The 25251-nt window shown below is 37.3% G+C and overlaps 2 protein-coding genes across 10 annotated transcripts in view; both read right to left on the bottom strand.

The window, feature by feature from the left end:
- Window positions 1-11579, bottom strand: part of LOC137084660 (calcium-activated chloride channel regulator 1-like) — a 32665-nt gene extending 21086 nt beyond the window's left edge. Inside the window, exon 1 of the mRNA XM_067451015.1 lies at window positions 11444-11579. The gene's annotated coding sequence lies outside the window, so the exon portion shown is untranslated. The remainder of the gene's footprint in view (window positions 1-11443) is intronic.
- Window positions 11580-16613: 5034 nt separating this feature from the next.
- LOC137084662 (calcium-activated chloride channel regulator 1-like) overlaps window positions 16614-25251 on the bottom strand; it is a 39887-nt gene continuing 31249 nt past the window's right edge. For 8 of the 9 annotated variants that reach the window (XM_067451024.1, XM_067451020.1, XM_067451019.1 and 5 more), the window contains 11 exons: window positions 25089-25194; window positions 23482-23638; window positions 23146-23376; window positions 22676-22900; window positions 22403-22580; window positions 20767-20873; window positions 20474-20689; window positions 20130-20394; window positions 19860-20024; window positions 19548-19772; window positions 16614-19452 (listed from right to left, as the gene is read on the bottom strand). In XM_067451024.1, the coding sequence (XP_067307125.1) occupies window positions 19055-19452; window positions 19548-19772; window positions 19860-20024; window positions 20130-20394; window positions 20474-20689; window positions 20767-20873; window positions 22403-22580; window positions 22676-22900; window positions 23146-23376; window positions 23482-23638; window positions 25089-25194 (2273 nt within the window). In that variant the 3' untranslated portion in view covers window positions 16614-19054. Of the gene's footprint in view, window positions 19453-19547; window positions 19773-19859; window positions 20025-20129; window positions 20395-20473; window positions 20690-20766; window positions 20874-22402; window positions 22581-22675; window positions 22901-23145; window positions 23377-23481; window positions 23639-24466; window positions 25051-25088; window positions 25195-25251 lie in introns of those variants that run through there. The other variant, XM_067451027.1, reaches the window with a different exon arrangement.

Genomic DNA, 25251 nt, shown 5'->3' with positions numbered 1-25251 from the left:
GCTCCCCGGGCGGGAGAAACCGCAGTGAGGGCTCCCAACCCAGAGAAGCGGCACTGGATCCGTAAGATCCATATGCGAACCCCGCGACCTGAGCTGCCGCTGTGCCTCAGCAGCAGTGGAGCCCGTGCCGCGGGGAACACGAGCGGGTACACCCTCTTCAAAGAGCGCCCGGCGGGATCACAGCACGCGGAGAGGCAGAGCCTCATAATGCTCACAGCCGGCACCCTCGAGTGCCGACTGGGCGTGCTGATAACCCACACAAACAATGCACAGAGTGTGCATCCCTGTCCGTAATGTAGTGAGGACAGGAAGGAACACACTATTTGTATGATCGTTCGCTCGCCATAATCTCCTTCCGCTAATATCAGTGTGAGTGCAAACTTGTGTAAAAAGGGTCTGAACTCAGACACAAACAGATATTTGGACAGACAAATGACACAGAGCGCTTGGTGAAGACAACAGAAGCTAACGGCGTGTGTTTGCCGGTGTGCTTTATAGTTTCCGGGTCCGTGACGTCACCCGCCTATGACGTTCTGTCTTCCTATTGGACTGATGACATACGTGCTTCACGACGCAATCACGCAGAGGTGTTCCCAAAGCGATGACGCAGCTTGAGTTCCTATGATAGGGAATTAAATTTGCTGTCCCATTGATCACGGTATTTCAATGAGGGTTCTGTTTTTTTGGCAGGAGTGCCTTCCGTCTCTATCGTTACGTCCATCACCCATATCAGTTTTGTTTTAGTTTTTTTTCCCTCGTTGTCACTCGTCATCTGAGGCCTGTTGCATAAAGCTAGCTGAACAAACTCTGAGTTTCAGAGTAGGTTTAGAGTTGACAAATCTAGATAAATCCAACCTGGTTTAGATCAAGTTCAACTGTTTCTCAAAGCTCGGTATAAACTTTCTCTGTCAACTCAGGTTTAATCCAGAGTTAGCGATCCAATTCTGAACTGCGTGCACCTGAAAGTGTGACATGTGCGGCAAACAGCCAATCACAGTGTCCGTTTGATTCACTTCTCTTCTGAAGATTGAGAGAAGGCAGCTGAAAGATGATCTGTCTATATCAATGCATGATGTGAATCAAGGAAATATGCCTAATAATTATAGGTTCACAAAGCTCAACTGAATACATATTGTTTAAAAGAATTATGAAAGCCTGTATTATATTTATAATACTATTTGGCTACTTGTCAATTAATATAATATTTATATTAACATAATATATGAATTCAAAGTGATTGTTTTTGAATGAGGAGTATTGGCCTATGGACACATTACATGTCTCAGTAGATTCTGATGAAGCAGAGATTAAATAAGAAACAACAGTAAACGTCATTAATGTCAATGAAGTGTCTTATCCTACTGACCAACTAAATTAGTTACTTTTCTGAGTGGAGGAGGCTCAAAGTAGTGGTGGCCTGGTCTCCCAAGTTGAAAATGATCTTTGTGGAAAGAATTCGCTTGGAAAAGAAGCAGAAGGCTACAAATGCTGATCATCCAAAAAAAAAAAACAATCAGGATAGTGGTGTACAGTCTAATGAATCAAGAGTTACAATGACGCCAAAGAGTCTTGTTTTGACACTAGATGATCTATTGGGAGCAGAGGAAGCCATCATTTGTTATTGCCAGCAAAAGAAATTCAGCAGAGGTGTCAAAAGTACTCGCATTCATTACTCAAGTGGAAGTATAGATACTAGGGTTTAAAAATACTTCTGTAGAAGTTGAAGTATCAAGTCAAGCTTTTTAGTTATGTAAAAGTGTAAAAGTTCTGGTTTCAAAACTACTTAAAGTATAAAAGTAAAAGTAATGTAAGGAAAAAAATGCCATTAAAGACAAAAGCTTAGGCCACACCACAGGAGCCTATAGTGTACTACCCCACCTCCTCAAAAAACATTTTTCTAAAGGCCATAATGACTATAATGTTATATTAAAATGTTAATGTTGAAAAATTTGGGAGGCACTGGCTACCTGCTTCAGCCGCATATATACCCATTGAAAATGAATGCATTTTAGTACAATGGAAATATACCATTATGTGTACTGCTGAGCATTAACATGTGTTTCCTGAAGCGGAAGATATGATGACTAGTAGCCTATAAGTAATGTTATCAATAACCTTTATTAGAATGTAAATGTAGGCGACATGTGTGATCAGTGTTGCCAGATTGACGACGCTTTAGAGCCCTACGGGCCCTGACTTTTTTTACACCCCTAACCTCATACCCACTGTCGGCCGCTGACTGCTTGGTTGTAACTTTAAAAAAAATTAACAAACTAACAAATTATCCAAACATTTTTCTAAATTAAATTTAATAAAGAAACTAAACGAAATATAACTACTTGGACATTACAAACAAAGCTGAACTATTTTAATGACTGCAGGAGTGTGTCATAGGATTGTGCAGGGCCTGTGCAGGGCTCAAAGCTCAACAAAACCAGCCCACTTTTAACGAGGAAACCTTAAGCAGACAAAACGCTTCCGATGCCAGTGTCTGTTTTGGCAGGATACCACCATCTAGTGGTAGCAGGTTTTCTTAGACAGGTGTGTGTGGATCGTGCAAGGCCAAACTGGCAAAAGAGGAGACAAATCAAGACGACTGAGTGAGCGGTTTAGTCTCTAGCAGGCTCCGAAGAATTTTTTTTTTTTTTTAAGTCCAAACTTTACTTAAAGGAAAAACCAACCAAACCATATTGTGACAGAAGTGACTTTTATGTAAGGGATAATGTTAATCCGCTTCGCGTCGGGGTCCTGATCACTCTGCCGGGATTTATTCTGCGATAACAACCGGCTGGGTGTACATTATCCCGCTTATTACACGGCTATTTGTCTCAAGTAAATTAAACACGAAATATTTATATGTATTGTCTTGAGTTATAATATTTTTTTAGCTCTTACGCAAAGCTTCCGCGAAGAAAAACAGTTCCAAACTGGTTTAAGCCGTTATCAATTGTTGAAGATTTGTTTTTATCATCTAACGTTACCTTGAAATTAATGCTGAAGTTCACCCAAAATTTTTAAATAGCCCATAATTTAATCACCCTTAAGTCATCATAGGTGCATATGACATTCTGTATTCAGACAAATACAATCGGAGTTATTAAAAAGTCCTGGCTAACGTAAATCCAAGCAGTAGATGTAGCTGTTTGTGAAGTCCATAAAAAATGCAGCTGTCTGTCAAATAACGCCTTCAACATGGCTCCGATGGGTTAATATGGCCTTTCTGATTCGAATCGATGCGTTGGTGTAAGAAAAATATCCATATTTAAAACTTAATAGAGTAAAGCCTTGAATTCTTCCATTGTATGGCGGTTTTATTTTTTACAGCATGAGATGGCGCCAGACAGTCGACAACAGCATTAAAGGGGGGATGAAACACTCAGTTTCAGTCAATCTCATGTCAATCTTTAGTACCTATAGAGTAGTATTGCATCCTTCATATCTCCGAAAAGTCTTTAGTTTTATTATATTTATAAAATAAATATAGGCTGTACCGAGTCTTTCCGGAAAAAAACGAGCGCCTGGAGGCGTATCGTGTGGGCGGAGCTAAAGAATGACAAGTGCACAAAGCGAAATAAATTGAACAGGAGAAACAGCAACAGCAGGACGGCAGTCTCTGTGGTATGTACTGTATTTAGTGGCCTCTCCACATTTCTGTGTCTTTACTCGTAGTTTATGAGGACATGATTCGGTTTATGGACTATTGTATGCGACTAAACCTTAGCAGTAGCAAGCAAAATGGTTTTGCACATCAGACCACTAGTGTAACGTTATACATAGAACAACAATAGAGTCCGTTAGCGCATGTGAATGACGAAGCACGCGATCCTGTCGTTTACTGATGTTTACTCAGGCGACGATAGCCAACAGCATAGACATTTGAAGCAGTTTTACTCACCGCCTGCTTCCAAAGCAGGACTGAACATTTATCGCTGGGACCGCTCCGTCAAAAACACACTTCTTTGGTATGATTTAGTGAAGTCCTGTGACAGCAGTGACCGTGGAAATCCACTTTGCGACATGACTGCGCGACTGAAGCGATGTTGTGAAGCTTCCTGTCATTTCTGCGTTCAAATGCAGCGCTGCCTTCCCGGAATGCTGTGCTGAAGCGTTGAAGTGGCTTGATGTCACCCATAGGAATAAAGTGGAGCGCAGCATGACAGAAGTGTTCACGGATGACTGGATCTGCACCTTGAGAGAGTGTTTATGGGCGTGCATTTCCGCTCTCGCTCGAACGCGCACCCTACTGGGAGAAGAGCCCGTACGGCCCATACAAGGACTTACGCTCTGTTCACGTCAAGCCGACCCATACTCAAAAAAAACCTCTCCGAAACTTGTGAGAAACCGGAACGATCTATATAAATGAACGATCTGTAAGCAACGTATCTACGGTTGTATTTTGTAATACAAAATAATATTAACCTTTGTCATTAGACACACTATTTAGTTTGGAATGGTACTTGGAATTTAGTATTGTTACTGTACTAGCATCTTGTGTCATCTAGACAATGCGGTCTCTCTAAGAAACTTTTAATTTAGTCAAAAATTGTTTAAACAGCTAGTCAATAAGTGGATAAATTACTGCTTGCAGGAATACAGGAATACGCTGAGCGAAGCTTGCTTGAAATTGGCCGAACAAATGAATGAGAGTCATGAGAGCCATTTTTGCTATCCTCAAGTGTCTTTTCCTGCATTCTCGATGATTCGTCAGTTCCGCCTGATAATGAACATGTTTGGACAGATGCAAATGTTGGGGGTGTGCATATAAATGATCCCCAATGCTTGCGTCACGGTTGGATTTATGTTGAGAAGCATTTTTTTTTCGTGGTGTTTTTGATTTACGAGATTTACATAAGTAGGAGGGGGCAATGATGTTTGAGACTCACAGTATGTGATGTCCATGTACCGAAGTCTTATTATTTTACTATGGCAAGGTTAATTCAATATTTCCTTCTAGGGCACCTTTAAGTCAATTCTTAGCAGTGTTCTTGTGAGTAATTCGACGATGCTTGATAAATATGTGCCCAGAGTCCATCAATGAACTAAATGGGAAGATGAAATCCCAAAACTACTGCTAGATTGTAAGATATCTTCAAACAGTTTTACAAGAGTTCTCTCAAGAGTCAACCTGCCACAGGCTCTTCTGATAGTTCCACTCTGATACTTATTGAATCTGTCCTACAGGCATTCACGGTACATCACATTGAAAGTTGGTGATGATTATAGTGGTCCCCAGTTTTTGGGGTTCATCAGAAAGCTTTCTTACATCTCAGGCCTCAATGATTTCCTTATAACAGTTTCCTAATGTGGCAGAGAGAATGTTCTTCCAAGTAAAATGTTGTAACTTTTCTAACTCGTCACATTAGAAAAACATTTATAAAGAACATTCAACATCTCATCGCTCAAGGATATCCTCAAAACAGTTTTCTAATGTGGCGGAGAGAATGTTCTTCCTTAGTTTTTTTTATGAAAAATTAGGATAATCTTATATTGAGATCATTATAAAAACGTTAATTTAAGAACACTCCCAAAATATTATCAAAAGGTTGCAAGTAACATTTAGTAATTTTTTTAACTCGTCACATTAGAAGAACATTTATAAAGAACTTTCAACATCTCATCGCTCAAGGATATCCTTAAAACAGTTTCCTAATGTGGCGGAGAAAATGTTCTTCCTTTGTTTGTTATGAAACATTGGAACAATGTTATATTGAGATCATTATAAAAACTTTCATTTCAGAACACTCCCAAAATATTATCAAAAGTTTGCACGTAACATGTTGTAATTTTGTTAACTCGTCACATTAGAGGAACATTTATAAAGAACTTTCAACATCTCATCGCTCAAGGATATTCTCAAAACCGTTTCCTAATGTGGCGGAGAGAATGTTCTTCCTTTGTTATTATGAAACATTGGGACAATGTTTTTTTTTTTTTAAAGATCATTGTACAACTTGTTATCTCAGAAACCTTACTAAAACATCCTTTGAATGTTGCAGTTAAAATGTTATATTGGTTTGCATTTAACGCTATAGGAACATTTTTTTAAATGAGAAAATATTCTTAAAATATGAATTAAACATTACATTCAAATGTTTTCTTCAGACCATTAACCAAACTTGTAGGGAATATTACAAGAATATTACAAGGTTAGCCAAGGTTCTGAGAACATTCCCTGCTAGCTGGGTAGTGGAAATTAACATTATAAATAAAGAACTTTGTTTTCCAAGTTGTTGTGCTTCTGTTATTATGGTTTGTTGAATAGACTGGGGGGGAAAATCTCGTTGATATGGCTAAATAGCCCAAGTTTTTGACTGAAACACATGGAGGTTTGGTTGAGCCCTAATATACTTCGGACAGAATTGTTTATTCCTACCTTTTTGTTAATTCAGGAGCGTTTTCATTAAGCATTATCTTACTTTGTTTTTTAGTGTTCAATGTCGGTTTTGTTCACTTCTTTAAATGTTAGGGTTTGAAAAATCTTACTAAGCGCAAGGCACTTTTTTATTTTGTAAAGAACTTAAGGCACTTTTTTAATTTATTTTTTACAGGAAACACATTCGGGTACAGCAGATGAAATTTTTTGGAAATAGCAATGGGGGGGATAATGTTCTATATTCTCATGGTACTATTTTTTCTGCAGGTGTTATGATACTTTATAACAGGTTTACAGGAAAAGTAATTAGTCACGTAGGAGACTGGCCACTGGCTGATTGCAGCTATTGAAATATGCAACCAAAAAATCAATGTGCTTTCAATTTATGAATATAATAACAAAGTGAACAACAAAAGTATGTTAGAGAAACTGGGTAGGCTAGTGACAGAATGGAAAGCTGTTGTTATGGGAGGTGATTTTAACATTGCTCCCAATTCTTGGTTATAGGCTACCTCCTAGAGGCCAACCACCTGAAAACAATGACGTACTACACAATTTTTGTATTGAAACTAATACTTTTGATTATTGGAGATTGAATAACCCTACAAATTTGGAATATACATAGATTAGTGATTAAAACGGAAACCAACGGTCAAGGCTATATTATTGGTTAATCTCACATTCAATATGTACTAATGTTCAGAAATGTGAGATTGTTACATCTCCGCTCACCAACCACTGTTTAATAAGCTTATCCTTGTTAGTAACCAAACAACCACGCTCTTCAGGTAATATATGGAAACTAAATAATAGACTTTTATCAAATGATTTTTTTTGCAAACAAATAAAATCCCTCTGTCTAAATGTAAAAGGAATGGATATGTCAAATAAAGGGAAGTGGGAATGGTTTAAATTTCAAACAAAGAGGTTGGCAATTGAAATAGGGAAAAGCATGTCAAAAACAAATAAACTAAAACAGAAAGAAATACTGAAAAGGATTAACATCTGTGGTAAAATGAATGCTTTGGAGGAAGAATTAACTAAGAAGAACTCCCTCCAAAAACAGTTAGATGAATTTTATTTACAAAAAGCAAGTGGAGCTTTGTACGATCCGGGCTAGATGGATCGAAGAAGGTGAAAAGAATACTACATATTTCTATGGCTTAGAAACATCTACGCAGTCTGAAAAAAGATTCTGCAAATAAAATAAAATAAAAAAAGACAGTTATACTGTATAAGACCCTAGCCAAATAAATGAGGAAGTTCAACTCATCAAATCTGATTAAGAGCAGTATTAAAATGATTGATGAGAATGACCAAAAAAAAAAAAAAAGGTTAGAAAGCAAAATAAATTAGCAAGAAATAGAAAATGCCCTGAAAACAAAAACAAAAAATGGGAAGTCACCTGGAATTGATGGATTGACCTCAGAATTTGTAATGTTCTTTTTGTGAAGATATCAAAGAATTGCTATTGAATGTATTTATCGAATGTATACAAGGAGGATATCTTACTCCAACAATGAAAACTGGTATAATAACCCTACTCCCCAAAACCAAAAATATATAACACATTTAGACAATTGGAGGCCTATTACGTTGCTCTGCAATGATTATAAGTTAATAGCGTTAATATATATGAAGAGATTGAAAACAGTCATTGATAAAATAGTAGATGAAACTCAGTCTGCGTTTATAAAAGTTAGAAGTATGCATAATAATTTTGAGATTAATTTTGGATATGCTGGACTATCGGTGTATTCTGGAATCGGAAAGCCTGATTTTATTTATAGACTATTTCAAAGCTTTCGATTCTATAGAACATGATTATTTTTATTTTCTACGTTAGAAAATTTGGGATTCAACAAAAGATTTTGTTCAGTTATCAAAATGTTCTATACTTATATTTACAGCTATGTCTCCCTAAAGCCAGGACTAACACTTAAATATAATTTGCGGAATAAGACAAGGATGTCCAATTAGTCCCAAATTGTTAATTTTATGTACACAGCTACTAGCATATCTGATATTAAATCATCTAAATTTTCAGGGTATACATTTTTTTGATTGCAAATTTCGCCTCTGTCTCACAATGTCTCGCAGTTTTCTTCCTTAGGGATACATCTATGGTTAGCAATGCATTGCAAATATTTTTTTTCCAAAGCTTCAGGTCTTCGTTTAAATATGAAAAAGTGTGAACTACTTGTATTATATGACTGTATAGATACAGAAATAATTTCTATCCCTGTTAAAAAAGAAGTTAAATATCTTGGAGTTAAGATGTTTAAAGATGAAAAACAAAGAGATGAGATTAATATGAAAGAAAAAAAAGATCAAATTAAAATTACACTGGCTTAGTAGAGAACTTTCTTTTTTGGCTGCAACTTATTGTCCAAGGCTGAGGGTATAATATAACTGATTTATCCATGTCAATCTCTTTACATTGCTCCAAAAAACATGAGGAAAATGAACTAATACATTTATCTGGAGAAATAAGACCTACTATGTTAAAAAAAATCTCAGTTGGTTAAGGAGTATAGGGTATGTATAAGTATAATGGGGGGGGGGGTATCAAAACAGTGGATTTTGAAGCAATGTTAGGAACATTTAAAATAAAATGGTTGAAAGAGTTTCTATTGAAGCAGGATTCAATATGGTTTCACATTTCAAAAAGTATTTTCAAAAGGTTTGGTGGGTTAAACCTTTTTTTTTTTTTTTTTAAATGTGACTTTAAAATGTTTAAAATTATCTGAGTTTCATAAATAAGTTTTGCATCGTTGGAAGGTATTTACACATAAATGTGCCACACTCTGCCACCTTGAATAATAGAGTAATTCTATCAAACTCAAAGTCTTTATTCAACCAGCTTTGGTTTGACCAAGACATTATCTTTGTTCATGACATTTTAGATATAAAGGGTGAAATCTTACAGTTAAAAGATTTTAAAAATAAAATGTTATAATATTCAGTGTTCTCTTAAAGAATATAAGAGAATCTGTAAATCTATCCCAGAGAATTTGATACAGCTGATAAAAACACAATTAGTTTTTCTAATGTCCAAATCAAACTTCCACACTTAATGATATGAGATTTAAACATCACGGACAAAAAATGTGACAACAAATATTTCAATAAAGTTTTCTTAAAACTTAAAATATTAGATAATCCAACATTTGCAGAAAAACATTGGAAATTTATAAAATGGCCAATTGAACTCAAAGTAAAAGAAATGCAATTTAAAATTCTTAACAACTATCCATCTGCGGAGACACTGAGGGGTAGATTTGGTTTTGAAGTTGACACTTGTGACTTTTGTCATGAAAACCCAGAACGAACAGAGCATTTATTCTTCCATTGTTCAGGATGTGTTGGCAAGATGTACACAGCTGCTTAAATAATAATATTTGCAAACTTGAACAATTTACAATAGAAGATATCCTTATTTATAATTCTAAACTGACGAGAGATCTTTCACTTTTGAATAACTTTATCATTATATACCACATTCACAAAAGTAAATGGAAAAAAGGATTGCCGAATGTAAAAATGAATTTCGTATGTTATTATGCTCCTTGAACCTTGTCAACAATTCTAAACAAACTGTAGAAGCTATTTGTTATGGTGCTGAAATGGTTTTGGTCAATCTGCATTATGTTGTTGCCTTGCCTGTTTTTTTATGCTATTGTCTCCACGAGAATTTTTAAGAAACATTAATAAAAAAATGTATATATTTCTTTTTTTTTTTAAACCAGCAAAATGAAATTCTCAAAATCCAAATGAATCAAATAGGATCGACTCACAAAAGACTCAACGAATGCACGCACATCACCGGATCCACAAATCATATCGTACTCGTTGAATGCACAAATTCTGACCAACATTAATACAAAATCAAATTTTTGTATTCACGGTTATGTCTCTATTTGTACAAAATGCTGCACGTTTAGATTTTGAGCACACAAGTGGTAGTATTAGTTTAAATGTAGAAATGCAAATTTGTGCATACATTAATAATCAGCACCAGGCGTGTTCACTGCACTGTAAAAATAATAGACTCTGCACTGTTGGTTTTTGTTGGTTTAACTTATAAAAGTAAGTAACCTGGTTGCCTTAAAATGTTGAGTTTATTGAAATTAAAAATTTGAGTTGATACAATGAAGGAAATTTGTTTAATTAATAGAAACTCAAAATATTATTGTATCTGAACCACATAAAAAATTGCTAAATCATGAAAATAGCATTATTTGGCATGTTTCACTGCGTCATCACACTGTAAAAAATTATTTAGAAAAAAAGTTACCTGGTTAACTTAAATTTTGAGTTCATTGAAATTAAAAATTTTGAGTTAATACAATGAAGTGAAACATGCCAAATAGTGCTATTTTCATGATTTATCAAATTTTTTAATGTGGTTCAGATAATATTTTGAGTTTCTATTAATTAAACCAATTTCCTTCATTGTATCAACTCAAATTTTTAATTTCAATAAACCTCAAACTTTTAAGGCAACCAGTTTACTTACTTTTTTTTAGTTAAACCAACAAAAACCAACAAAAACTTTTTACAGTCCCGAAATAAAACACACACAATTACCCAATATGCTTACAGAATCTTTTAATATTTTAATAAAGGTTGTCGAATCTCAAAAAAAAAAAAAAAAAAGTTTATTGTATTAACACAAAATTTAAATTTCAATGAACTCAAAATTTTAAGGCAATCAGGTAACTTTTTTTTCTAAATATTTTTTTTACAGTGTGGTAGTTGTTAGTGTGTGGGTTGTGAAATGCTTGAAAACACAACATGAAAGTCTCAAATCCAAATGAATCAAATGAGATCAATGCAGAAAACACGTTAATAAATGCATGCATTACATGATCTACAAATGCACATCTTTGTGGTATGCACAAATTATACACAAATGAAAAATAAAACATTTGTATTCACAAAAATGTCTCTATTTGTACAAACTGCAGCACATTCATGCATTTCAGTAATATTTCTCAAGAAATATTTTACTCAAATATTTCTACAAGTACTTACTTGAGTACTACAATTTTTGGATATTCTACCCACCTCTGACCAATAGGCAGTACAAACTGGTGAATCTGGTGACCAAACGGACCCCCAAGAGGTCAAGAGTAGACAGAAAAATCTCTGTTCCGTTCTGCAGCGGTCTCAGCACATGAAGCTCACAGATACCACAATTGTTGTGCCGAAATTCGACTGCCTGCCAGAATCAGGCTGCCCTCCACGTGCACGCACAAGACGTCATTCGTTGACATCGGTGCAGCCAATGAATGTAATATGTTTGTGTTTGCCCTTTAATTTTCCTTTCATTTTATTTATTGTATGTAGTTATATCGTCCTTATGCTGCAACATATTTTTTGTTAAATGTATTGAGAACATACTGAATCGTTTTGCATTTTTTTTTTAAATGAAATTACCAATAAATAAATAATAAATAATACGAATACTCCACTTAGGGTTATGGTGTTGTTGCTGTATTTATCAACACAAAGTATAAGGGGATGTGTTAATTAACCCTAAGAACATTTTGTTTTTGTTTTTTTGTTTTTTTATTTAGTGCCAACTGCATACATTTTATTTATTTTTTCCTGTCAACGTGATTGGCTAAGAAGAATCATCTATGAGTCACGCGTGTGACTCCCGTCAAATCAACCAGCGACCAGCCTAGAGTAAGGCACGCGGGCTTTATGAAAGGGAATTACTAAAAATTGACGGCTATTACATTTTCTAATACACGCACAAAAGGCCCAGAGATTCTGTTAGCGCTGCACAAGCTCGCAGTGCAGTCTGCTGGACACACTTCACTTCAGCTTGATTGTTTGCCAGACTTCAAAGTGCATTAACCGATCGTCCACGATTTCGTTTAACATGTAGCCTAAACGCATTAACCTGCTTTCTGTCATCATATTGAAGTGCATATTTTAATATGTGTTCTCACATAGCGATTTAAAATTGTAGTCCATGTATATAGCAAACAACTTTCATAAAACATCAGATTTAAATCAGGTTTATTTTTTAATTGCACGCAAAAATAATCAGTGGTGAAAACTGTGAGTCACTCGATTCTGATTTCTTAAGTGTATTCTTTATTTTTCATTTTTATTTTTTTACAGAGAAAACATCTATTGAAATTAAATCAGTAGCCTACAATGAATACATCTTGAAAAGAAAGAACTCTGCTTTTGTTAATTAATTTATTTTTTAATGTAAAATTGTTAATGTACTACGCTTTGGAACCTTTTTTAATTAACCGCAAGAAAGCCTCTGCAGAATGGTTGTCATAAATGTTACCAGATTATTGGTTGGTTTCTCAAATATTACATGGCTGTTTTTTAGTGCTAGCAGTCAAAAATAAAACGAAATAGTCAAAGAAATATTGAAATACTGTTGGTGCTCTAATTTTTTTGTTCTAAGAATAAACTAAAATGTTTATTTGCAGTGTATAAGATGGAATAACATTTATAGCATAATACTACTCCAGTTCTTTTAAAAGGGCTACTTTTTTACTCCTACTTTGAGTAGTATTTAGGACAGGCACTTTTACTCTATTGTAATTACATTTTTTGAAATTACAAATAGTATTTCTACTTGAGTCTTTTTGTAACCCTTGATTTGTTTTGTTTTTACAGCGGGTAAATCCACCTTCTTCCAGACACATCATTCCAAAGGTGCCTACCTCAGTTTCAAAAGCAGATGCTTGTTTTATCTTTTCAACTGAAATGGCATTGTCAATGATTTTCTCCACAGATATGTAGATGTAAGTCAAAGCAAAAGCATAACAACAGGGTACGGTCTTCACTGTATTTTCACACAGTATGTACATTAAAGTTACCATGAAATTTAACAATGCATATTTTTATGCACTATTGCAATTTCTGTGATATGGCCAGCAGCCATATCACCCTGTAGCCCAAGACTGGTTTCTCACTGAAGCTAAGAATGGCTGAGCCTGGTCAGTACCTGGATGGGAGACCAACTGGGAAAACCAGGTTGCTGCTGGTAGAGGTGTTAGTGAGGCTGGCAAGGGTTGCTCACCCTGTGAGGGTCCTAACACCCCGGTATAGTGATCAGGGGCGTAGCACCAAATTTTGGGCCCTGGGTACAAACCATCTTGCTGGGCCCCCGTACCATGTATGTGTATGTATAGAAAACTGACTTCTAAGGCCCCCCCCTGCCTCGGGCCCTGGTTACTCAGTACCCTTTATCCCCCCAGTCCCACGCCCCTGATAGTGATGGGGATACTGTCAAAGAGCACTGTCCTTCGGATAAGACGTTAAACCGAAGTCCTGACTCTCTGTGGTCATTAAAAAAATCCCATGGCACTTCTCGTAAAAGAGTAGGGGTGTAACCCTGGAGTCCTGGCCAAATTCCCTCGATTGGCCCTTACCAATCATGGCCTCCTAATAATCCCCATCCAGTGAATTGGCTCTATCACCCTCTATACATGCTGGGTACGATTAATGGTATAAGTTTTATCATCTCATTCATCTATTTTGTAACTATTTTAAGTGTAACCATAACCAGATTTTGTCATTAAATTCTTTCAATTATAAATGATTTGCTAACTTGGTATTGACTTTGAAGTGCTCCCTATTGCAATACAATATAGTCACATTAAAGCAACGCTCTCCCACATGTTTTGCTATTGTAACTGCGCTTATTTCCGTCGTTGGTATAAGTTGCAATGGGTGGTTATAGATGAAAAATTTACAGTTTTCTACCATCACGCTGATAACCTTTCTTTAGTCGTTCGGCAACCCTGCAGTCAGCACTGTAGGCAATCCACCCTTACAATTCATTCATAAATTATTTATTATTATTTTTATTTATTTTTAAATTGTGAAAATTCACTTCTCTGATCATGTGCTGGCATGGCTGGACCTACCATTGAGCTTGACTGGGCTGCAGCCCATGGACCCCAGCCAGTAGGAGGCACCTTTGTTACATTATGTTTGTTAGATTTTTTTCAGTTTTATGCCAGTCAGAAATGATTAACCCTACTTCCACTGTCTGGCAGTGTGAGTGAGGGATATAAAAGGACCAGCCAGTATAAGGAGGCCCTCATAAAATGCCGTAAACTGATATTTGTCATTGATTCAAATAGAACAACGTATGTTGAATCACATCTTCTCCATTGTGACCACATGGCTTCTTTAAATCGCTTTTTTTAAAGGTTTTTACCCCAAAAAAGCACTTATTTAGAAAGATCATAATAAATGATCATATGTTGATGCCTCATCATTGCTCTACAGAGAAGCATAACTTCTATTATTTTTCCACTAAATTATGCAATCTGAAGAGTTTTGAGCAGTCTCAGCTATCACACTACAGTGGCAATGGGGCAGAAAGGTCTGCAAAATGATAAAATCTTTTTTTATATATTTCTTCTAACATTAGCCTATTATAGGAGTTATCACACAAGCAAGAGTGCTGTTTTTCTGAACATCTGCATGAGTCGCTAATGTAACTGATTTTATACAACAGTTCAATAAAATTACTGAGTAACTTTCATAGACACATTCTGTTTTTGTTCTGTAATTTAAAAAACCCCCAAAAAAACTGAACAAACAACAGTTTCAATGAGTATTCGGATGACATTTAAATTAAATTGTTTAACCCTTTGTTGAAATTATACCTGTTCATAATCTACTAGAGATAATAATTCCAGAGTAAATCAGAATAAATAATTTATTAACAGTCAGGTAAATGTATAACACAATTGCATAATTAATTCAAAGATAGTCCATACATAACATCAAACACTCTGAGGTAAAAAAAAAAAAAAAATGGATAGCTGACTTCTTAAAGGGGTGATAAATTGAGAAATCAACTTTCCCTTGAGCTTTTTATATATAAGGTCATGGTAATATAAGATTATCCTGCAAGTTTCAGATCTGAAAACGTCCTTGTTAGTCAAAGAAAAGCTTTTATAGACACCAGGCCTGAAAACGATCGTGTGTGCTTCTTGACGTCATCGACTGACGAAAGACCGCCTCTACAGCATAATAAGCACGTGTAGTTCAGTAGCACCGCCCACTGACTCATCGGATCACGCTAGCCAGCAGCAATAAACATCCCGAAGAATAAAGCAAGATATTGCGCTATTCCTGGTTGTGCAAGAACACAGTCGCTGCATAAGCTTCTTTCGGATCCTAATATTAGGAATGTGTGGTTGAACTTTAGCTTTGAGGAACTTGACAAGTCCTAGCTGACTTGGGGAAGATAATGGTGTTCAATTAATTTCACTGCAGGATCGTTTGTAAACAAATCTCACAATGCTATTTCTTCTATATTGGATCCAAACAGGAGGAATGGTGCAACACACTTCGTGAGTAAAACGTGTTTTTTATATAATAGTATTGCATTGTTATAGATCGTTTTGCTTATGTGTAATGTTACGTGTCTAACAGAACCTTTATCACGCTGGAGTCATAGACATGTATGGGCTCGCAAGGCCCAACGTCCCGGGGCTGTGTATTTTTCAGACAGGCTACCAAAACATAAGTCTGTCAGCAGGCCGATGAATCTCTTTATATTCCCTTCTTGATCTGTTGTTCACTCTCTCTTGACTTGTCATTTGAAGGGTGCACACGTGTATGTGTGTGCGCGCAGTTCACGCTTATATCGAACGATCGTGCGGGCGATGTAATACAAAAATAATAGTCCGATCAATTGCGGGTGGATGAGAAATAAATCATTGTTTGTTTGATAAAGATGTACTTGAATCATTCCGGTTGCTGCTTTCAAAACAACCCTCCCTCATGTGAACTGAACTGACAGAGGCATAGATATGACAGGAGCTGAAGCTCATTTAATATGCAAATCTTATCCAATCCTAGCCGTGGCTATTTACTTCCAAGTCTCCAGTATGTCACGCCCATCAAAACCCAGCGTTCAGAAGAGAGCCTCAAAACCATTGTAGAAAATAGCCTATTATTTATTAGTTATGATGTTTTGGAATGTAAAAACCACACAAACGTCATTAGTTGACCTCAGACAACCGTGTACATTTTTTATAAAAAGCCAGTTCATGCACTCTAAAAATGGCTGGGTTAAAAACAACCCAATTGGCAATCCAGCGCTGGGTAAATATTGGACAGAACACATGCTGGGTTAAATTAACCATCTCCTGTGCATTAGCCTACTGTAAAACTAGACAATCATGAAAGAACAAATGAAGAATGCATGTTTAGACCATGTTTAGAAATCATTTTTATTGCTTGACAAATGGTACAATACACAAATGTGTTAAAATTGGCAACAATGACAACTACAAACCTAATATATTCTGTCAATTTATTCACGTTTAAATCAAACTTTTATTTTGACGGGTTGCCGTGACTTGAGTCTCTGTGTTCATGATATGACGCCCGTCATTCACACAGAGACGCAAATCATGGAAGAGTAATATTTAAATAGTATTTAATATACACAGACACTCGTATATTTTCGGCTACAGTCTGGAGCCCTGCGTGACGCGACTGAACGCAGCTGCGGGACCGAATATAGTCTACTTGTGAGTCGATGCTATACAGTCACATTTTTAACATTTCAGTATGTACTTGGTACTGAAGTACCGGTACTTGTGACATCCCTACATACAACCATGTTTAATTTTCGTAAGGGGATCATGGTTCTGTGTAATCACATACTGTATTAATCTATCGTCTCACATGCCTACCTAAATTAACACGAGTCAGTACATTGCATCGGACTCTGAGGTAAAACTTGTCGGCTTAACGTCATGTAAGCTTAAGAATTGTTGCCGCGAAGAAAAAAAAAACTATAATTATGCTAATTAAAATGATTATTAATGAAAATATATGAACTTATCTTAAAACATCTGCAACCAGTGGCTTTGCCTTTTGCAAAGGTATTTTATTGTTGTAATACTGATGATTTTGGCATACAGCTAATAAAAACCCAAAATTCCTATCTCAAAAAATTTAGCATATCATGAAAAGGTTCTCTAAACGAGCTATTAACCTAATCACCTGAATCAACTAATTAACTCTAAACACCTGCAAAAGATTCCCGAGGCTTTTAAAAACTCCCAGCCTGGTTCATTACTCAAAACCGCAATCATGGGTAAGACTGTCGAACTGACTGCTGATCAGAAGGCCATCATTGACACCCTCGAGCGAGAGGGTAAGACAGAAAGAAATTTCTAAACGAATAGGCTGTTCCCAGAGTGCTGTATCAAGGCACCTCAGTGGGAAGTCTGTGGGAAGGCAAAAGTGTAGCAAAAAACGCTGCACAACGAGAAGAGGTGACCGGACCCTGAGGAAGATTGTGGAGAAGGACCGATTCCAGACCTTGGGGGACCTGCGGAAGCAGTGGACTGATTCTGGAGTAGAAACTCAGAGCCACCGTGCACAGGTGTGTGCAGGAAATGGGCTACAGGTGCCGCATTCCCCAGGTCAAACCACTTTGGGCTACAAAGAAGCAGCACTGGACTGTTTCTCAGTGGTCCAAAGTACTTTTTTCGGATGAAAGCAAATTTTGCATGTCATTCGGAAATCAAGGTGCCAGAGTCTGGAGGAAGACTAGAGAGAAGGAAATGCCAAAATGCCTGAAGTCCAGTGTCAAGTACCCACAGTCAGTTTATCAAGGGCAGGGTCAATGCAGCTAACTATTAGGAGATTTTGGAACACTTCATGCTTCCATCTGCTGAAAAGGTTTATGGAGAGGAAGATTTCGTTTTTCAACACGACCTGGCACCTGCTCACAGTGCCAAAACCACTGGTAAATGGTTTACTGGCCATGGTATTACTGTGCTCAATTGGCCTGCCAACTCTCCTGAACTGAACCCCAGAGAATCTGTGGGATATTGTGAAGAGAAAGTTGAGAGACGCAAGACCCAACACACTGAATGAGCTTAAGGCCGCTATCGAAGCATCCTGGGCCTCCATAACACCTCAGCAGTGCCACAGCCTGATTGCCTCCATGCCACGCCGCAGTGAAGTAGTCATTTCTGCAAAAGGATTCCCGACCAAGTATTGAGTGCATAACTGAACATAATTATTTGAACATAATTATTTGGTTGACTTTTTTTGCATTAAAAACACTTCTTCTTTTATTGGTCGGATGAAATATGCTAATTGTTTTAGATAGGAATTTGGGGTTTTCATGAGCTGTATGCCAAAATCATCAGTATTAAAACAATAAAAGACCTTTAATATTTCAGTTGGTGTGCAATGAATCTAAAATATATAAAAGTTTAATTTTTATCATTACATTATGGAAAATAATTAACTTTATCACAATATGCTATTTTTTTTTATAAGGACCTGTATATACAAGCTTTCTACTGAGAAATATAACTATTTATTAATTTTTACTTAATTCATAATGGGAGTGCACAGATCTTTTGTAGACATGGGCATAATTTGAACTTTAAATCAATGCTTTAGGCACATTTATTTATTTGCAGGGTTATTGCAACAATAGCTAAATTAAAACTTGAACATAACAGCAGTCGTCATCTGAGTGAAAGTTTAATTATATGAATTTTGAACAAGCATTTCCAATATAAACAATTCTAATTTCTCTGGGGGAGTACTCTGGATTCAGGCCAAAATTCAGAACCCTCCCCCAGAGACCATGCCGAATACGCATAATCTTTACTCTTTTTAATTTGATGTAAGTGTGAACTCTTAAGTGTTGGTTGTAGTATAAGAACTATAACGTTTTTTTCGTCTCAACGCCCATGTTGCTATCCCAACAATAATCCCCACAATTGCAAGACAAACAGAAATGGCAAGAAACACCAACTTCAGGTCTAGATCTGGCATTTCTGTGGTTTTTGGATCAGGGAGGATCTTTGAAGCTCGAGCAATGTTTGAGAGTTGAGATTTTACATTTTCTTTGTCCTCAGACTGAATAGCAAAAAACATTGTGGTGCCATTTTTGATTGAGAAACTGAGATTGAATGAATGCTGTTCAACTGATCCAGCCTCCTGCGGTGAGACGGTTGTGTTGACTACATGAGCATTGCTGAAGTTGAGTCGAAGCTCTTGAAGGTCATAGCTCCACCTGATCTCATAAGATTTAGCTAGTAAAGAAAGTAAAGAAACACATTGTAAGGCCTATAAAATATACATTATTTTGTGATTATGACATTTATTTTGTATTAAATGTATACATTACCTGTCCCATGGTCGAGATCTTCACCAGGAGCCGTCCAGCTGAGAAGCACAGAGTTCTCCTGGATCTCAGCACTCAGATCTATGATTTTATTAGGAGGGAAATTTGGTGGAGTTGTGGTTTTAAGAACCACCTCAAAACTCTCTCCGGTGGCTGTTCTGGTAAAAGTTCCGATTGCAAGTGATTCCTCTGAAACTGGAGGCTTTGGAGGGTTCAGCTCCACCACACCTAAAATTGGAGGAACCGCATGAATACATTTAAAGTCGAGGAAATGTTTGAACGGTTAGCTTTAGGAGTCTCGATCTCATGGTTTACCATTCACCACATATCCAGGTATGTATGGGGCACCACCACTTTTTGGAAGAGTAAATCTGGCTTGTCCATTTTGATTCTTCACTCTTACTTTCAAGCTGCTTCTCCCTTTTTTCATCTGTGTGAAATATCTGGAATAGATGCCATCATCTTTGAAAGCATCAGCTCCTGTAAAACACTTCTCGATTTATTTGAGCACTTTTGGCTATATAGTTTAAATCTCAGTTGAGTGCACAAACTATATATTTTAAACAAAAATAATGGAAATTTTACCTGCTCCATTGTCCAGGAGCTGTAATGGTTGTGTGGACCCAGAGTCAGACTCCAGTGTAGCCCACACTTCAGCATTTATTACAGCCTTGTAATTCTGACTGACCTCAGCAAACACTATGATGGGTTTAGTGCCGTCACTGAACTGCTGGTTTGTGCGGGTTTTGACTATAATTGGGGGAACATCAGCACGTGCCGCTTGACTCGTTGCTGTTATAGTCAGAGACTGAAGAGTCTGAGTTTGGATACTGTACTTCCAGTCCCCAGGCTAGTAAACACACAACAGTATTATTAATGAATGGAAACGTTTTAGGAAAGTTAATGACATCTTGTGCTGACTGTCATACCTCTGCAATTCCTGGAACTTTTAAAGTGACTGTTTTTGCTGATTGATCATGACGCATCTGTGCTTGATAGTCGGTTGAGCCACTTGGGGACCGTATGGAAATATGAGGTAAACCTTTTTCATAGGTTATTGTAAAGCTGGTGTTAGTACCAATGGTCTGATCCACTGAAATTGTCCCATTAAACCAGTCTGATGTTTTTATTCCCTGACTTTCTAACTAAAATGGTGATACAAATGAAATATTAGAATATTAAAGTCATTTACCTTGAATGAATGAGTAATTACTTGTCAAACCTGAACTGGGTCTTTTGTTTGATCTCCTGTTGGTATTATTAGTGAAGAAAATCCATTCAGTAGCTGATTAGAGAGAATGTCATCACTGGCTGTGATAAATTTCCCATCTAATTCCAACATAGAACATAAGAGAAATATGCACTGGATAATAAACACACATTCATATTCAATATGACTATTGTGATTTAGGCCTACTTATGAGAGCTGTGCGTGTAAACCTCACTCCCCTGGCCTCAAGAGGCGCGTTAGACTGACGCTAAAGGCTCCGGTCTTTAGAATCCTTGTTAGCATGCCTACCTTCCACGCCATAGACGCTGGTTTGATTTTGTGGGTTGAGTAGGAACAGTTGCATAGTAGACCTACTATAATCTCGAGACCAGCCAAAAAAAATGTATTTACATGGAACTTGGGAGTTTAATTAAGTGAATCAAAAGTTTATTTGGTGAGCTAATTGAGTGAAGGATTCATCAGGCTGATTCGGCAACTTCAGGGTTTGTGAGTCATTTGAATGATTTATTAGAAGAACCGGGTTCATAAGAGTCATTTGTTAGTGAACCGAACAGTGATGGTGATGTGATGTTTATTTTTGGATGTCATGTATCATGCGGAGCATCACCACTGATCTGTGAAACGCTTGTGGGTCATATCAGAAATATGTAAAGCCGCGTTTTCACCGTAATTACCTGAAACTATTTGTCCCAGGAACTTTTCCCCTAGACCAATTTCTGTCTGCATTTCCTTGTTGGTCTATCTGTCATTTTTTAAAACTTCATTGTTGATTCGAATAGCAAACAACTCTGAAATCTTACAGACTTTTAAAAATGGTGGTTGAAATAAAATGCTGCATGGAGCAACCAATCAGCATGTGCCCAAGTCCCGCCCTCGAAAGTTCCTGAACTTTGAAAAAGAACTACCTCACGAGCAGGGACTTTAGCCACGTTAACACTGTGGGAACTTTCCCCAGGAACTAGGGATTTTAGGGTGGAACTCAATGTGTTTTGACCACAAGAACAAGGGTCTAAATAAAGCAGTCTAAACCAGGGTCTATAAAAATTCCCCCTCAAAATGGCCCTGCTTGCGAGGTAGCCTAGTACTTTTCAAAGTTCAGGAACTTTGGGGGGTGGGATTTGGGAACTAAATGTGCTGATTGAGTTCATACAGCATTTTATTTCAACCTAAAAGTCTGTTGCGGTGCGTGCAGTAAGAGTTATTCAGGTCAAGAGCTATTCAAATAAACAAAGGAGTTGAAAAAAATACAATGGATGGACCGACGAAAGGCTTAATACAGGCTGTATTAAGTTTATTTGCGGAGGACGGAATCCAGTGAAAACTGAATTCTGAGGGAGGAGATTTTTACTAGAACTTCATTTAGATCTTGGTCCCTGCGATTGAAACACACCGAGTACCACTCCAAAGTTGCTCGTTCCTGGGGAAAGTTCCTGTGGTGGAAACGCAGCTTAAGTTATGCAAACCACCGAACGTGTTAATTGAATTTTCATATTTCTGACATGGTGTGAACGCAAGACACTTTGAGTGACCTGAGTTTGAAAACTGCTGTTAATGAAATTCAAAAAAATGTTTAACTGGGACTTTTTATCTGAAACAGTGTACGTCATTATGCAACAATGTTACTTACCAGTTTTGCCTGCCATTTCCCTCAGTGCTTTAGCTGCTTTATCACCCAACGCTATTGTGTGTATAATAGCACCACTTTCAATTGCAGCCAGAACACAACTATTAATATTGTCCGCTTCACCATCTGTCAGAAAAATGATTTCATCCCCTACTACATCCCCATTGTCCTTTTTGAGTACCTTTAAGTTTTAAAGACAAATACAGATCATAAGCACAAAACAAACTGAGGGCTATATAGGCTACTGAACGCATCATAAACATATTAATATGGTACCTCCAAGCCTAGATTGAGGCCTTCACACATGTTTGTCCCTCCGTCTGCTACTTTTGGCAAAAATCTGATGAGATTCTCTCGTTTGGACTCGTTGTCAATGGTAATCAAGGGGCTGAGAGTATTAGCATTAGTACTAAAGGTCACAATTCCAACACTGGCTTGATCCTCAATGATGTACCGCAGGAAATATGTGGCAGCCTGCTTGAGTCGAAGGATTCTGGAGTCCTGGAAAATGTGATATCAGTTTTTATGCTTTCTTAGTTTTCAAATTGATTGAGCTCATATCAGAGCACTGAAGGTTATAAGAAAGCATCTTTTGTTTTCAACACAGTTTCCAATTGACAATGCAATTTAATTCACAGAAATTCAATTTGGCCAACTAAAAAATTTAGATAAAAAAAAATAATGAAATTTTCAATTGGAGACCTGACTTTTTTTAACAGTGAAGTGAAGTTAATGAATTGGCATACTTCATTCATGCTTCCTGAGACATCAAGGACGAGACAAACAACTCGATGCATTCGCTGCACAACTTTGAAGGATGGTGCTGGTGGAGAGGACTTCATTGGTTCTAGAGGACGAAGTGCGTCTTTATCCACAGAATCCTCAAATATCACGGTCAATGTTGCTTTGTTACATTTTTCATTTTGCAAGTTTGGGGCTTCATAATTGTGCTCTTTTTCACGACAAAATGTACTCACCTGAAATCAGATATTTTGAATAATAAATCAATTCTATATGTTTGCATGAATTAATTGCAAAATATACATTTTGCATGTGTGGAAACATGTAAAATCTGTACTTACAGAGTCCAGGCTTGGTGAGAACATTATGGAGGTGTTTGTATCTTGAGATTTGTTAGGATAAAAATTGCACCCCTTAGTCGGTAGTGAAGTTTGTGGATCAGTGGGGCAGTGTTGGCGTAATTCATTATAAATCTGACCTTCAATGTTTTTGCTACACCTAAAGATAGGAAGGAAATAAATAGTTGAGATCATTTCAAATGAGATTTTAATAATACGCTTTCTTTTTGTTAAAGGGGGGGGGGGGGTGAAACACTCAGTTTTAGTCAATCTCATGTCAATCTTGAGTACCTATAGAGTAGTATTGCATCCTTCATATCTCCGAAAAGTCTTTAGTTTTATTATATTTATAAAAGAAATATGGGCTGTACCGAGTCTTTCCGGAAAAAAACGAGCGCCTGGAGGCGTATCGTGTGGGCGGAGCTAAAAAATGACGAGCGCACAAAGTGGTGACGTCCTCAAGCCTGGATAAGAAAACGCTACCCAGATTCAACTAATACATATATGATCCAGAATCGGATCCGGAGGCTGAAATAAATTGAACAGGAGAAACAGCAACAGCAGGACGTCCGTCTCTGTGGTATGTAATGTATTTAGTGTCCTGTCAACATTTGTGTGTGTTTGCTCGCAGTTTATGAGGACATGATTCGGTTTATGGACTATTGTATGCGACTAAACATTAGCAGTAGCAAGCAAAGCGATTTTGCACGTCAGACTAGTGTAACGTTATACATAGAACAACAATGGAGTAACCGTTAGCGCATTTGAATGACAAAGCACGCTTTGTGAGAACGCTAGATTTATTTTTGGGTGGTTTTACAATAATCAAACTGACACCTATATTGGTCAGCTAAACAAATGTATTTAAACACACACCATAGATCGCATGCTCCATTGATAAATTAACTATACGCGATCGTGTCGTTTACTGATGTTTACTCACGCGACGATAGCCAACAGCATAGACATTTGAAGCAGTTTTACTCACCGCCTGCTTCCAAAGCAAGACCGAACCTTTATCGCTGGGACCGCGCCGTCAAAAACACACTTCTTTGGTATGATTTGGTGAAGTCCTGACAGCAGTGAACGGTGGAGATCCACTTTGCGACGCGACTGAAGCGATGTTGTGAAGCTTCCCGTCATTTCTGCGTTCAAATCAGTTCAAATGCAGCGCTGCATTCCGGGAATGCTGTGCTGAAGCGTTGAAGTGGCTTGATGTCACCCATAGGAATAAAGTGGAGCGTGGCGCAGACTATAATGACATAAGTGTTCACGGACGACTGGATCTGCACCTGAGAGAGTGTTTATGGGCGTGCATTTCCTCTCTCACTCTAGTCACGCGCGCGCACCCTACCAGGAGAAGAGCCCATACGGCCCATACAAGGACCTTCCTTTCTATCGACGTCAAGCCGACCCATACTCGAAAAAAACTCTCAGAAACTTGTGAGAAACCGGAAGGAGTATTTTTGACACAGAAATACTCCATCAAACGTCCAACATTAGTTTTTGAAACTTTGTCTATGTTTAGGATGGGAATCCAAGTCTTTAACAGTGTAAAAAGCTCAGTATGCATGAAACAGCATTTCACCCCCCCTTTAAAGTTTTATGACCTTGTAGCTTCAAAATGGCCATTAGAGAGGTAGAATGGCTCGGTTTCACTGTATTCATCATATACGCCCCATCTCAGATGAGCCCATTCATGAACCAGGACCTTTCCTGCAAACAAACATTCTTGTTAGTAAAGCCAACAGATGACTGCATTAATGTTATACA

The sequence above is a fragment of the Pseudorasbora parva genome, chromosome 8 (genome assembly GCF_024679245.1).
Source record: "Pseudorasbora parva isolate DD20220531a chromosome 8, ASM2467924v1, whole genome shotgun sequence".
NCBI lineage: Eukaryota > Metazoa > Chordata > Actinopteri > Cypriniformes > Gobionidae > Pseudorasbora > Pseudorasbora parva.
This window is presented reverse-complemented; position numbering and strand designations above follow the sequence as displayed.